This window comes from Schistocerca americana, chromosome X (assembly GCF_021461395.2).
Source record: "Schistocerca americana isolate TAMUIC-IGC-003095 chromosome X, iqSchAmer2.1, whole genome shotgun sequence".
NCBI classification, from domain to species: domain Eukaryota; kingdom Metazoa; phylum Arthropoda; class Insecta; order Orthoptera; family Acrididae; genus Schistocerca; species Schistocerca americana.
This window is the reverse complement of record NC_060130.1, coordinates 652,514,124-652,530,168: the sequence shown is the minus strand read 5'-3', so window position 1 is coordinate 652,530,168 and position 16,045 is coordinate 652,514,124. Positions and strand designations below refer to the sequence as shown.

The 16,045-nt window shown below is 38.7% G+C and overlaps 1 protein-coding gene and 1 pseudogene across 1 annotated transcript in view; one reads left to right on the top strand and one right to left on the bottom strand.

The window, feature by feature from the left end:
- Positions 1-16,045, bottom strand: part of LOC124556706 — a 65,750-nt gene that overhangs the window by 34,925 nt on the left and 14,780 nt on the right. The window contains exon 2 of the mRNA XM_047130689.1: positions 15,888-16,000. Coding sequence (XP_046986645.1) covers positions 15,888-16,000 — 113 coding nt within the window. The remainder of the gene's footprint in view (positions 1-15,887; positions 16,001-16,045) is intronic.
- On the top strand, positions 11,900-12,017 carry LOC124557377 (annotated as a pseudogene).

Here is a 16,045-nt window from a genome sequence, read left to right as displayed (position 1 = left end):
AATGTTGCGAGTTCAAGTCCTCAATTCCCATATTTTTTAAACCACATTTTGGTTGTGTGCTCAAGTAATTTGTCTGATGTAACTTCAAAGATAATTCACTTCACTTTGTAACCCACCAATAATAGTAAAAACTTCCAGAAATGAGTCCACGAAAGAGCTCGGGGCTGTGTTGAGATTGGAACGGTTTACGTTTGAGAGTTTCCTCGTCCTACTGTGGCCACTGGTTACCAGATATAGACAACAGGCCAGACGATGCCACACATCACATGCTGTCTGACTAAGCAAATGTGGCGCATTTATCAACTGTCACTTCCTTGTTTGAAGTTCTGGTATTTATCTTACAGTTTTATATTGGATTTTGCATACTTCAAACTTTTAAACAATGTTTAAGTGTTGTAAAATAGAGACACAAGTGGAAATAGGTATAACATGTGTGTCATATTGTAAGGTTCGGGTTTAACAGAAGGTTGAAAGCAGTGAAGGCAGCTTGAAACTGCAGTATTGCGGGTGGGGTGAGAGATTTGGGAAAACACATTGGAAAAGGAATTTTCTTGTTTCCAGAAAGATATTTCCAGCACGAATGATTTCCCACATTCAGGAAGTCTCAGTAACTGACATACACGTGATAAACTGTGATCATTGAACCATAATGTGACATTTACATTCAATAGGCAAGGTTCAGAAGTTAGGTGTAGGAGTATCACATGCTCTAATTCAAAGTAAAAGGGGGCAGGGAATGAAGGGACGAGTATTACTGTATTTTTGCCTGATCATCATCAGTTAGGTCACTGAGTATTCCTATGCAATTTTGTTACTGGTGATGAGCTGTGATGCCTTTATGATAACTTCTAAAGAAGAACTTAATGCCTGACAAAAGAGAGAGAGAGAGAGAGAGAGAGAGAGAGAGAGAGAGAGAGAGAGAGAGAATCAGAGGGGAGTGTAAACATATATTTTCTATCCGGTGCCTCAAAAAAGGTGCTGTGCACTACGAACATCTCCCTATCATTGTGTTCCATCACAGCTGGTATTTGTTGCCGACAACTGTGACACACTTCGGTCGTAGCGAAATAAAAATGATCAATGAAACTGCATCACAGGTTGCTACTACATGAAAGTGCATTCTGCTGAATTCAAAAATAAAACTATCCAGGGCTTAGTTTGGGAAGTCTCACCCCTCATGCACTTATTCCTCTTATGTTATACCCTCAAATATTTACTTTGTTCAAACAACCATCAAGAAAATTCCTTTCAGGACAAAATTGTATTTCATGCTTGTGTTGATGACATCTTTTAACTCAAAACTAGCAGGTTTCTACAGGTGTGGAATTGGCATATTGTCTCCACATTGTCAGACTGCTTTAGAAAATGTGAGACAATATACTGTTGATGATTAATTTCACTCTGATACTCATTGTTGTGTTCAATAAACTAATCGAAGACACTATTAAAAGGTGTAACGTACTAGTACAAATGAAATACAACTTACCACAATAAGCTTACAAAGAAAGTCTATTCTAATTAAACATAACAAGAGTGTGCCTATATCAGCGTGAATTAGTAAGGTATTATTCACTTTGGTCTCTGGAACAGTCTGTGTTTACTTACTGTCCTGTGGCACACTCCAGAAGTATAGCATCACAGCATTTCATAAACAAAATAAGGCAGCAGAAGTGGAAAGAGGTATTATCACTTGTGGAACATCGTAATTTTGTACCATTATGCTATGAGCTACTAGAAGTAGCAAGAAGACTTTTGATGAAGTATTCTTAAGATTTCCTTACTGATTTTTGATCTGGTTGCCTGTAGCTCTGTCACAGAGTGGCTAAAAATCTGGTCTTCAGAAAGACCAGAACCGTGAGCCAAAGTAGCCTTCACTTTACAGGCGACCACTCTGCCTCACAGACAGCAATACGCCGTGCCAGTCTTATCTCCCTTATTGCCCCAATGGTGGCTAGGGCAGGTAATTCATAACATAAAAGATGAGATTAGTTGCAGTTTCCAGGCGGAACAACTTTCTTGAACCATAAATTGATAATGTTATATCACACCGTAAGTGAAAATCACTCAGATTATTCAATGGAAATGACACAAAAAAATCAAGGGAATTTAACAGGATAATTCTATATTGTTGCTAACATTCACTTATACTACCAACAGGAAGACTACCACTCAATGTGTTCCTTGAGCAAGCTGTGACATGACTACAGCTTGATTCTCTAAGATGAGAATGCCAAGGGCTGGAATGTCCAAAATATATGTCAATGAGTCTTATCTGCATTTAGATAACTAGCTCTAGAGCCTATTGCATAATTACTAATAATGTTTACATGCACTAACTGCAAATGAAACATCATAAATCAGTAATTGTCATTATTATTTGAGTTTTTCTGTCTTAAGCATAGTGAAAGCTAAAAAGCTCATTCACCATACACGATTTACAATTTTGGAGCATCTCCAGTGACTATGCTGTAAACATTATAAGTAGGCAACATTTCTTTTGTATAGTTATAAATTTAGAAAACTTTTTCTTCACTGTAATTGGTATTAGTGCCAAAAGAGATGCACACAAAATAACACACAGTACAGCATTAATTGCAGAATGATAATATCCACAGGCAGACTTCATAAGCTACAAATAACATTAAGTTTCAAATCAAGAAAGGCTACTGTGCAGAAAACCAACACAATGACAGAAAATGAAACCAGCAAATGTGTGTAGTTCTAGTTTGATTACAGCTTCTTACAACACAAAAGGAGAAGCAGATGTTTTAGCGTATTGAACAAGGAACTCACAACGATGGCAGTAATGTGTAGAATAAGCTATCCTTAAGCAAAATTGTTATCCAGTCTATAAATACTGAAAGAATGAGAAGTGAAAAGCATCTAACTGCAAATAACATATTGTCCAAGTCACAGTTTGGATTTCTTAAGGGTTATGATGTAGAGAAAGCTATTTACACTTACAGTGAGAATGTACCTAATTCATTAGCTAATAAATTAGAGGCTATTCGCATCTTCTGTGACCTGCCAAAAGCCTTTGACTGTGAGAACCACAGCATTCTCTTAAGTAAATTAGAATATTATGGTGTCTCCGGCAATGTTGTGAAATGGTGCGAGTCTTATCTATGTAACAGGAAACAAAGGGTGTCATTGCGAAATACCTGTGCAGTAAGCAGTCAGTTTCATCTGATTGGGAATTAATTAAATGTGGTGTTCCTTAAGGTTCCATCTTGAGTCCATTGCTCATTCTTGTGTACATTAATTACCTCTCGTCTGTTACATTGCCAGATGCTAAGTTTGTTTTTGTTTGCAGATGATACAAACATTGCAATAAGTAGCAAGTCAAGTATGGATTTAGAAATAGCTCCTAATCAAATTTTCACCGATATTAATAAATGGTTTAAAGCTAATTCACTGTCATTAAACTTTGAGAAGACCCACTGTATGCAGTTCAGAACCTGTAAGTGATTTCCTTCCAGCATCGTATAACATATGAAGACACGCAGGTCGAAGAGGTTGACGGTGTTAAATTTCTGGGATTACAACTCAATATTAAATTCAGTTGGGAAGGGTATACCACAGAATTGCTTAATTGCATAAACAAGTCTGTATTTGCAGTGAGAGTAATGTCAGATATAGGAGATATAAATATAAAAAAAAAAACTTGGATACTTTGCTTACTTTCATTCTATTATGTCATATGGGATCATATTCTGGGGTAACTCATCAAACCAAGCAAAAGTATTTAGCATGCAAATTCAAGAACATCATGTAGGAACCTGTTGAAGTAACTTAGTATTCTAACCACAGCTTCCCAGTATATTTATTTCTGAATGAAATTTATTGCAAATAAGATACCTCTATTTACAACCAATAGCTTGATATATAGTATTAATACTAGCAATAAGAACAATCTACATAAAGACCTAAAGTCACTTACATTTGCCCAAAAAGGGGTCCAATATTGAGGAACAGGCATTTTCAATAAATTGCCAGCAACAATTAAAAACTTGTTATCAGCTAAAGCATGGTTTAAAGAGTTTGAAAGACTTTTTGATAGGGAACTTCTCCTACTCTATAGATGAATACTTAACAGAGACTGATAAGCTAGCTTAAGTAAAAATGTCTATTATATTTCAGATTTGACAGCACTTGGTCACAACAGTCAAGATTAGGTATTTTGTGTATGATAAAGTTATTAATAGTGCATAACAATGTTTCATTCTGACTGTGTGTTAATTCTGTAAGTACTAGCCGTTCCAGTTTACCGCATTGTATTCACGTATTTCGACAGTCTCCTGATAAATGATCAGCGTAGTAAGTATTATATTCAAATGATTTATGTTCTTATGTTATACTTTGACATGTTCCACACCCACGACAATCATCTCATTTTTTGGGTCTCTGGAACGTGCTGAGATTCTATGCAGCATTTGCACAGAGTGTTGTTAATTTAACCCCTGACGTTTTAATATGGACAATGCCTTTAGGCTACCATAATATTCATATGAAAAGTCTCGAGTTGTAATGCAATGGCAAGGATGGGCAGACAGTTCTAGAATTTGCAGAGACTATTCATACCCTGCTGATTCATAATGTCAGACTGCCACTACATTAGATCATAGCCCAGACTTAATTTCTGCCTGTGAAACAATTCCTCAACAATGGTTGAATGACATCAACACCCCTGCACCCCACACAACACAGACCACATTTGGTACACATACTACTTGCTATCTGTCCAGTTCCTCCTCCTGTCTCCTCTCTCTGTCCTTCTCCTCTCTGGTCTCTTTCTTTTTGCCATCTCCTCCACCCCTATCTGTCTACCCATTTCCCCATCCACCCTGTCTCTGTCTGGATGCTCCCCCATGTATCTTTTCATGTCCTCCAACTCACTCTCTATATCCACCTCCTCCTCCACCCATCTCAGACTACCACCACCAGCCCCCTGTCCTTTCAAACTCATCCTTCCATTCTTTCTGTCCTTCCTCTCCTCCCCCTACTACGAGCACAACATGCCTGTCACACACGGCAGCCTACATGCCAAGGGTTGAAAAATGCTTTATCACCCATATCTCTGCTCCTATGGGAGCTAGGAGGCTCTAACTGCACAGGGATGATTCTCATGTAGCAAGCAGTAAGTGTACCAAATTTGTTATTCTATAGCCGTATGCCCATCTCTGTCATGGCATTATAATCCAATAATCTTCATATGAACATTGTGATAGCCTAGACGCATTGTTCATATGAAAATCTCAGCACAACACTCAGCTTGGGGAACCTGTTGTTATTTTGGGTTCTCGCTGTTTTAAGTGTATAACACATTGAAAACATCTTTAATGTATGCCCTTTTTGCTTTCACTGACAATGCATCAACAGTGGGTGTATTGCAACCATAGCGAGTACAGTATACTTGACATTCTTTCAGTATTAATAGACTGGATGACAGTTTTGCTTAAGCATGACTTATTCTGCACATTATTGTCATTGTTTTGTGTTCCTTGTTTGAAGTTCTGATAACAACTGCTACTCCTTTTGTGTTAACGGAAGCTGGAATTGAATTTTTTCAGTAATTGTTTATGTTCTCTGCACAGCAGCCTTTCTTGATTTGGAACTTAATGTTATTCGTATCTTATGAAGCCTGCCTGTGGATACTCACTTTTACAATCAATACTGTGTTGTTCTCTGTTCATCTGTGTGCATCTCTTTTGCGGATAATGCCAATGGTAGTGAAGAAAAATATTTTCTACACCTATAACTATAAAGAAAGATGCATTGCCTACTTCTAACATTCACAGTACAACTACTGGAAAAGCTCCAAAAATGTAAATTGCCTCAGCTTTTTAGTTTTCAGTATACTTAAGACAGAAAAAAACACTGATTATTGTGACTTACTGATTTATGATGTTTGGTTTGCAGTTGATGCATAAGATTATTACTAGTAACAATGCTCTAATCCCTAAAACTAGTCACAGAAATGTGAATAAGATTCACTGACATACTTTGGATATTCTGGCCCTTGGCAGTCTCATCTTTGAATTGTAAGCTGTAGTCACTTTCTAGCCCATTGAACGAATACATTGACTGGTATTCTTCCTGGTGGTAGTATAACAAAATCTTGACAGCAATGTTGAATTACCCTGTTAAATTTACTTGATTCGTTGTGTAATTTCCACTGTACAATACAAGTGATTTTTACTTAAGGTGTGACCTAACGTTATCAATGTATGGTTCGGAGTTCAAGAAACTTGTTTTTCAAGGAAAATGTACCTAATCTCATCTTTTATGTTGTGATTTATCTGTCATAGCCACCACTGTGGCAATGAGGGAGATAACGACTGCCGTAGCTCCTTGCTAGCTCTTCAAAAATCAATAAGGAAATCTTAAGAAAACTTCTATATCAAAAGTCATCTAAGTCCCTTGCATATAGATGAAAAACTTATGACACTGCACAACTGATAATGCCTCTTTCTGCATTTGCCAATATAACTTCATGTATAAAATGCTATTGCACTTTTATACTAATTGAATAATTCGTGGCGGGCCGCATCAAACCAGTCAGTAGACTGATGATAAAAAAAAAAAACTAGTTGAGTATGACACAGGACAGCAAGTGAATACAGGCTGTTTTCTAAGACTAAAGTAAGTAATATCTTACAAACTCATGCTGATATATGCACACTCATGTTACAGATACATAACATTTTATTACGACAGACTTTCACCACAAGGCTATCATGGTGTTACTTCATTTGTATTAGAACAGTGCATATTTTAATGTGTGTTATCCATTAGTTTATTGAACACAACAGTAAATATCAGAGAAAAATTATTCATTAACAGATGTAGAAACCTATTGGATCTGAGTTAAAGATGTCGTCAAACCAGGTTTGAAATGCATTTTCGTCCGGAAAGGAATTTTCTTGATGGTTGTTCAAAAAGGAGTGGGAAAGTTTTGAGGGTATAACATAAGTACAATAACTGCATAAGCGACAACTTCCCAAGCAAACTCCTGGATAGTTTTGTTTGTGAAATCAGCAGAATACATTATCCCATAGTAGTAGCATGTGATGCAGTGTCGTCAAGCATTTTTCTTGTAGTGCGACCAAGAAGTACCTCAGCTGTTGGCAACAAATACCGCTGCAATGGACACACCCCTGAGTATGAATTCATAGTTCACAGCACTTTTTGAGCCACCAGGTGCAAAATATTATGTTCGTACTGCCCTTTCCTCGAATATATGTTTTCTGTTAGAATTCAACCCGTAATTTCTCCTTAAGAGGTTAAAAATAAGACATCTTAACTCATCATATATATATTGCATAGGAATGTTCTAATAGCTAACTGATGACGTTCAAGCAAAAATGCACTAGTACTCACCATTTTGATTTTTGTTGCTTTGAATTAGAGCACACAACACTCCTACACCATATTTCTGAACCTTGCCTATTGAATACAAATGTCACAGTTCATCACACAACAGTTATAGAGATTTCCTGAATGTGGAAAATCACTCATGCCAGAATGACCTTCCTCAAAACAAGAAAATCCATTTTCGATGTGCTCTGCCCAAAGGCACTTGCACCTGCCCCACACACAATACAAAGGTTTCAAGCTGTGGTCTCTTCACTGTGTTCACCATTTATTACATTCAAAGTTAACAATATGTCACAAATGTCAGTCATCTTTCCCCTTGTGACTATTTTGCAACACTTAAACAATTTTCATAAGTTTCAAATATGAAAAATCCAATACGTAACTGCAATTACGAAAATGAGAACCGATAAATACACTCATAGCTGCCTATGCTTTACTGCTCAGTGCTCGATCAGTTTATTGAACTTAATCCAGACAGAAAATCAATCTAAAATAATAAACAATTTTATGCTTACCAGTGCAAGAGCAAAGACACGTCCAAAGTGTGCTGCACCATGTTCACCTTGTCGGATGACACCTGGTCAGTGGCAGATGGCAGTTTGCTGCTGTAGAGGGAGAAAATGTTTCTGGAAGGTTTTGCTATTACTGATTGGTTATAAAGTGAAGCAAATTATCCTTGAGGTTCCATCAGACTGACAACTTCAGCGATGATCAAGACGCAGTTTAAAAAATTGAGGAAGGAGTGGATTCAAACTTGCGACTGTGTTTACAATGTGTGTGACATTTCCTACTAGACCACGAGCTGATACAGCACTGCAACACATTGAGAAGGAGAAAACACTTCATTCAGATACTTACGCTTCCTATAGTGTTGCCAGATTGTGCATACAGTCGGACTTCGAATTCTGGGGGGGCGGTTGATTTTATTGTCTGTCTTAAGTGAACGATTCAGAGTTAGTCTCTGTGCCAGGTGTCTGGTGGCCAGGTTTTGTGCCTAAGACTGTACATAAGATGATGATGAGGTCCCTTACTCTGAGGCGTGTAGGGAATGATGCGGAAGATCCGCACCGCCGAAGGATGTGAATTCAGCAGCTATGTCTTTTATTGAGTTACTGTTACAGTATCATAACTAGTTTTAGTCAACATTCCCAATAGCCTACAAACACTCAATTCAACAGGAAAATTTTCAAATTTACCATTCCAATATCACCCATGACATCTCCCATCATAGTCATAACTCATTTGAGTCAAATTTTCGAAGAACTCGTGACACGTCACCTCCGATTGCCTGGATACATGTACTCTGGCTGGAAAGGGCATCAGGAAGCTATTGTATCCTCTCCTGAGGCAAGCTGGTCCGCAACTGTTGTAACTGGTCTTTGATATCCTGGATACTGGCACCAGGACAGAGTTGACATCTACACTGGCCCTGCACATTTTCTATCAGGGACATATCTGTGAACCTTGCTGACCATGGGACCACCTCAACATCACACAGACATTTCATAGAGAGACATGTCACGTTGCTGGGCATTGTCCTGTTGAAAAATGGCACCACAATGCTGTTTCGAGAGGTAACACATAAGGACGCAGGATGTCCATGATGTACCGTCGAGCCATTAGAGTTCCCTCAATCACTACCAGCCATTGCCCATTGGCTCCCAACATCACGATACCAAGAGTAACACTACCATACCCATCCAAAATACTGAAAGGATGAGACCTCTCCCCAAGTTGCAGTCACACTCGCCGACAGTGATCACTCAGGGTAGCACAGAACCACAATTCATCTCTGAACACAATGTGACACCATTCATCAACAGTCCATGCTTGCCAGTCACAGTACCACTCTAGATGCAGTCATCTGTGTTGTTGTGGTAACAGCAGCCTACACATGGGACAATAAGTCCCTAGTCCACCTGCTGTTAGTTTCTGAATGATGGTGCAGGATGACACAGAATGTTGCAGGGAGTCCATTACTTGTTCTCGGGTGGGTCACCAAGATGTGAAGAGGTTATGATGTGCTTGGTGCACAATATGGCGGTCCTCCCGCATAGTGGTCAGATGTGGTTGACCATTACCCTGACAATGAGTATTCCTGCCCTCACGTTCCCACACAGTTCAACAGCAGACCACTATCATGTCTGAATGCTCCACAAAAATAGATACTGCATGATTCGACAAGGTGGCCAGATGGATGCCCACAGTGAGGCCCCTTCAAACTTTCACAGGTGCTGATAATGCTGTCTCATGAGTCCATGGCATCTCCATGTCCTTCATGGTGACCACTCACCATCTGATGCTGTTCATGCCCCTTATACACACAAGGCCTGGAAACAACACTAAACACGAACAAAATTATTGTGCTCTTGTGACCACTGTACCCATCACATGGAATTTCAACTCTATAAACACTTACATGCCCAATGATGGTGTCTACATCTAACTGACCATGTCTTTTTGTGTGCTTCACTTTCTTTTGCCACACAGTGTAACATGACACTCAGCATAGTATCACCTTCTGCCTGTACAATCCACAAAATAATCAAAGGAAGCCTTATCTGAAACCTGACATGATGCCAATCTGCATGAACTGTGTGTTTCATGCATCTGTTGTGAGGTGACACAGTTACAGTGGATAGTGAAGGTAGCCCTTCACAAATGAATGTCCATATGCAATTTTTTGTACAATAGATGCTGTCAGTACACACCAAGCTCACAGCACTACACTAATACTGTGAGAATGTTCAAGAAGGAGCTGCATATTAGCTACTGGCCTGCAACTCAGATGTGTGTCGTATTACTGTGCCATCACATTTTCGGGTTCACTACCTGATTTTAAACTGATTTAGATTTCCCAAGTCCCATGTTACGACACTGCACCACAGTCATGACCATATGGTCCACACAAGTAAGAATGTATATATCAATAAAAAATAATTTTTCATTGAGGCGGACTGTTTGCTTCATGTACATCATGGATTTTATTGGGTAAAAGTCTCGAATAGGGCCAGTGGTGTACTTACGTATTTTGTGCAGGAATTCAGCACTTGCCGTGAGGTATGATGGGAACAAAAGAAGGTGTGTCAGCTGTTTGTGTTATGCAGCCAATGAGACAGCAGCAGGCAGACAATGTGTTTCAAACTTCAAAGTAATACCAGAATGAGAAACATCCCCCAGGCTGTGGCTAAGTCATGCCTCCTCAATATCCTTTCTTTCAGGAGTGCTAGTTCTGCAAGGTTCGCAGGAGAGCTTCTGTAAAGTTTGGAAGGTAGGAGACGAGGTACTGGCAGAAGTAAAGCTGTGAGGACGGGGCGTGAGTCGTGCTTGGGTAGCTCAGTTGGTAGAGCACTTGCCTGTGAAAGGCAAAGGTCCTGAGTTCGAGTCTTGGTCCGGCACACAGTTTTAATCTGCCAAGAAGTTTCAAAGTAATACATTTGGAATAAAGTGTGAAACATTGTTGTAAACCAGGATTTTAAATTTAATTGCTCCTTGTTTGAGTTAAGGATACTTAAAACTGTGCTAGTATTTGCAAACCAAGGACAGTGTAAAAATCCATGGCATATTCAAAAAAACAGTGAAATACTTCTTTGCTCTGTGTTGTTACGCAGTCAATCTATGTGAGCGCACTGAGTAAATGGATCAATGTTTTTAATTAAATCATGGGAGAAGGTAGATGTATCAATGTTTTTGAATTAAATCGTGGGAAAAGGCAGGTATTGAATGTGCAACTCTATTAATAAAAACTCATCCACCTTCCTTTTTCCACGACTGAATTAAGAAAACATTGACCCATTTACTCAAACTGGCTGCTCTTGTTGCACTTACAGATGATTCCATGCTCACAAGCCTTTGACTCTTTAAGAGTCATTTCACCACCACATTTAATATAGTTTCATGTCTCTGCAACTAACCCATAAAACATGTACCAACAGGCAACATCACCATGCAGAACTAAATCACTTAAATCAGTCCACTTTATAGCACTCACTAGCACAATCACAAAATCTCTCTCCCAAAACTCAATAATACATTGAAAAACAGCAAGACAATGGTTTCAGTTTCAGCACTAGAAACACATTGCCTCTCATTGTTTATGTTGACTACACAAAACTGACATGTTGCTAACCTATGAGCAGTAGATAAGCACTGCTGAGACTGCTGTTCGCCCTGACCTAGACTTTAGCCAGTTTTACTGTAGACTTCTACTAATGTTGGTAATACACACTGTCTCCATATGTTTGATTTACAGCTTTCAAATAATATACAATCATTTATTAAATAATTAATAACTGTTAAATTGATACAGTAGTCATGGTGGTCATATTCAGTGCATAGAGCTAATCAAAATAGGTAGTACATTTGACTCCTGAACTGACTTCTTTTTATAAGCTTCATGTAACCACATTGACAGTATTGTAATGTCTAGATATGCACATTTTTTCCTGGATTTTTATTCAACTTCTTCTCCCATTCTGTTTATAACTTCCTTTAAATTTAATCTCTAGTAATTCCTCTATGGGGCAATGGCCTTGCCGCAGTGGATACACCGGTTCCCGTCAGATCACCGAAGTTAAGCGCTGTCGGACGTGGCCGGCACTTGGATGGGTGACCATCCGAGCTGCCATGTGCTGTTGCCATTTTGCGGGGTGCACTCAGCCTCGTGATGCCAATTGAGGAGCTACTCAACCGAATAGTAGCGGCTCCGGTCAAAGAAAACCATCGTAACGACCGGGGGAGCGGTGTGCTGACCACACGCCCCTCCTATCCGCATCCTCAACTGAGGATGACACGGCGGTCGGATGGTCCCGATGGGCCACTTGTGGCCTGAAGACGGAGTGCTGCTTTAATTTCTCTATGGAGCTGTAATTTTATGAAATAGCATTATTTGCGTATATTCTCACCACAATATTGCCTAGTTCTTCTGAATAGTATTACACGGTCTTCAAAACCTGCATGCTATGGCTGTTAAGAATTGGTCTGCATTTAGAACATCACAGTAAGAACTTGTTTGTAGTGCTACAGTCATAACTCTTGTTAGATAGGTACTAGTGTTCAGCTGATCCGAGGATATTAGCAAGCATATTACATAATGACAAGTATTAATCCTGACGACAATGACCTGTGTATTTTTTTATTTTATTTTATATGTCATGTTCCACAGGATCAAATTGAGGAGCAAGTCTCCATGGTAATGGACCGAGTCAGTACATGAAATTACACTGAAGAACCAAAGAAACTGATACACTTGCCTGATATCATGTAGGGCCCCACGAGAATGCACAACAAGATGTGACATGATCTCGACTAATGTCTGAAGTAGTGCTGGAGGGAACTGACACCATGAATCCTGCAGGGCAGTCCATAAATCCGTAAGAGTATGAGAGGGTGGAGATCTCTTCTGAACAGCATGTTGCAAGGCATCCTAGATATGCTCCGGCTGTAACACTACGTTCAAACTCACTTAAATCTTGATAACCTGCCACTGTACCAGCAGTAACCAATCTAACGACTGTGCCAGACACTTGTCTTATATAGCACTGCCGACTGCAGGGCCGTATTCCGCCTGTTTACATATCTCTGTATTTGAATACGCATGCCTATACCAGTTTCTTTGGTGCTTCAGTGTATAATAGAAGAGTAATAATAGATAAAATGAAATGTATATGAATCCTATGTAGATGACAAGACATAATTTTAAATCATCATAATCAATGACGTAACACAGGAATTAGCTTAATTTTTTACTTCTTCCATGAGTTCCTTGTCAGAATAAAAAGACTGAACCATGAGGTAACTTCGTTTTAGACCTGAAAGTGTGTGGGTTACTGCTAAGGTGTTAGAAATCTTGTGGCAGCTCATGACAGCTGCTAACTCTTGGGAATAAGGTGATATTGTTAACAACAAATGACATTAAAGAGAATATGTATTTAGAGACTAATTTCGGAATTCCCAGACCACTGAACAAGGGTCGACACGAGGTTTACAAATTTACACCACATATTGCTTGAACCACCTGTTTCAGGGCCAAAAATTCCCCTTTTTGAACCAGAAGAGTCATCCTAAAAATAATACCATATGTCATAAGCAAATGAAAATAAGCAAAGTAGACTACTTTTTGTGTTGTACTATGACTTATTTAAAAGTACTGTCCTAATGGTAAATAAAGCAGTGTTTAGTTTTTGAATGAGATCCTGAACATGGGCTTTCCACTAATCATATGCCCATCAGAATGTTAGCTTTTGTTGAATTGCATGTTAGAAACTGTAAAAATTGAGTAGTACTGTGATTTACCATCCGTTTATTTTCTACAAGCCATGAACTTGGACAGAAAAGAGACTACAGCATTTTCAGTTGTTAAACCAAACTCTACATTTGACAGCAAATTATGTGAATTGAAATGATCAATTACTCTTGTATATACAGCCTTCTCAATGACTTTATCAAACACTGATGGCATAGAAATAAGTCTAAAATTGTCTATCATAACAATGAGAGTCCTTAGTGTTTAGTGATTTAATTCTTGACTTAATCTTCCCATTGTTAGTATCATGTAGGACTATTTCACATAAGTCTCGAAAGTCTATGATAGTTATAAGATTCCCTGTAGCAACTAAGCTTCTATTTAGTTAATCTGCTATATTCAGAAAGTCATTATTAAATATTGTACATATATCCAACTTATCAATACCTGGAACATTCCTACTATGTACTGACTTTATGTCCTCGACCTGGTGTTGACGACCAACACCTCCTTCACAACTGACCATATAGTTAGGATTTTATCATGAGAATTAGCTACTGTATTTGCATACCACATACTTTTTGCCTTCCTAATAACAATTTTAATCACCTTAAAATACTGTTTGTAATGGGCTGCTGCAGCTTGATTGTGACTCCTCCTAACAGTTAGAAATAGTATTAGGAAATATCACAGAATCATGTTTTATATTTTCAGTCATTACGTCAACATATGTCTTTGGTACAGTCACTTTCAAATTCTTAATTTGTCCTGATTCCAAAACAGACTAGTGCCCAAAGAATAGAACAAACATGTGGGAGTACATATGCTGTTCCATAGTCACCCATACCTAATATGACATTTTCTGTGTGTAGCAAGGGCTCTATGCCCATATTACTATGCCTTAACTTCTCACATTTAAAATATTACAAGAGCACTGGAATGTATGGTATTGTTTTAATATTGACTATTCCACTGGTAATACAACTGAATAGAAACACTAAACCAAAAATTCAATGGAAATGCAGCCTTTTCATCCATCAATTTTCTGTAGGATAAGCCAACATTTGCCTGACAAGATTTGGGTAAACCACAAAAACCAAAATCAGGGTGGCTGGGTAGGAATTTGAAGCGTGGCTTTCCTGAAGGTGAGTCCAATTCTTTAACCCCTGATCTACTTCACTTGTTCTCTCTAGTTTCTGGGGATTTGTTGCTCTCTGTGATACTCATTTTCAACTATAACAGTTTCACTATGAAGTTGCTTACCTGGTTTCAGAGTTCTGCCTGTTCCCTCAGTATATTCTATATATACCAAATTTATTCAAACATTCCCCTCTTTCTTGCTATCACCACGAGTGTGTCATAATGATGGTTTTGTTGACTGGCTATTTGTTAGTACAGCCCAAATGGCCATCTGAACTGCCACTGGAGATAATCTGTCTTTGCAATAGTGTCACCCTAATCTCAGAAACTACCTCTACACAGAGAAGCACAAAGTGGCAGTAAGAAAACGTAAACAACCAGGTCTGGTGGATGAGTGAATGGTAACAGTTGCAAATTGTCTCTTCTCAACAACACAAATTGCTCATTACAGTGGTGATTGACCCAATTCTATTAATTCATGCAGTTGAAGGTGTACCATTCCACTGATTCAGGTACCTATTACAGGCAAGAACCAAATGCTCTTTCCACGCCTTGTCCTAACATTTCAATCAATGACAGTCCCTAAATAGAGCTCATATTTCACAATATTAATCTAATGGCAATACTGAGCAGTCACACACACTGGGTCCTCAATTTGCAAACTTGTCAGTATGACCATGAAGACTTGCTTGTTTGTACCATCAGGGAAGCACAGCAGGGTATAGATCATAAGGAATGCTATGAGGAGAAAAAAATAAAACTACAATACATTATAAATTAAGACTGAGAATCATCCTCATAACAATAATATCAGCAACAGACCGTCATGTCTAAACCCGAACAAAAAAAATTCACTTTGCAGGCTTTTCTGCTCATTCTGCAAATATCCCCATCGATTAATGTGGTGTTTCCTTCCATCCCTTCATGTTACCAGTCAATCTGCAAGTATTGTTCTCTACCATGTACAAACAGATCATGACACGAAGAGTAGCTTTAATCAGGGTAGGTATGCATATTCAGATTTTCAGTTTCCTTGCTGTTTGTCAGTATTTCACTGCCACTCTGCTGCACCCTCCCCCCTCCCCGACCCTCCCAGAGAAAAGGAAGAAAAGTACTGTTTGCATACCTGTTATACCAATCCACGAAATACTGGGGCCACAGTATATTGCCATATGTTGTTTCACAATGTCCAGCTGTGACTTTAAATCACTTTCACCTTCGTCGATAAGAACAACATCTCTGAAGTTACAAAACAAGAAAAACGAAATTGTTAAATTAACATAG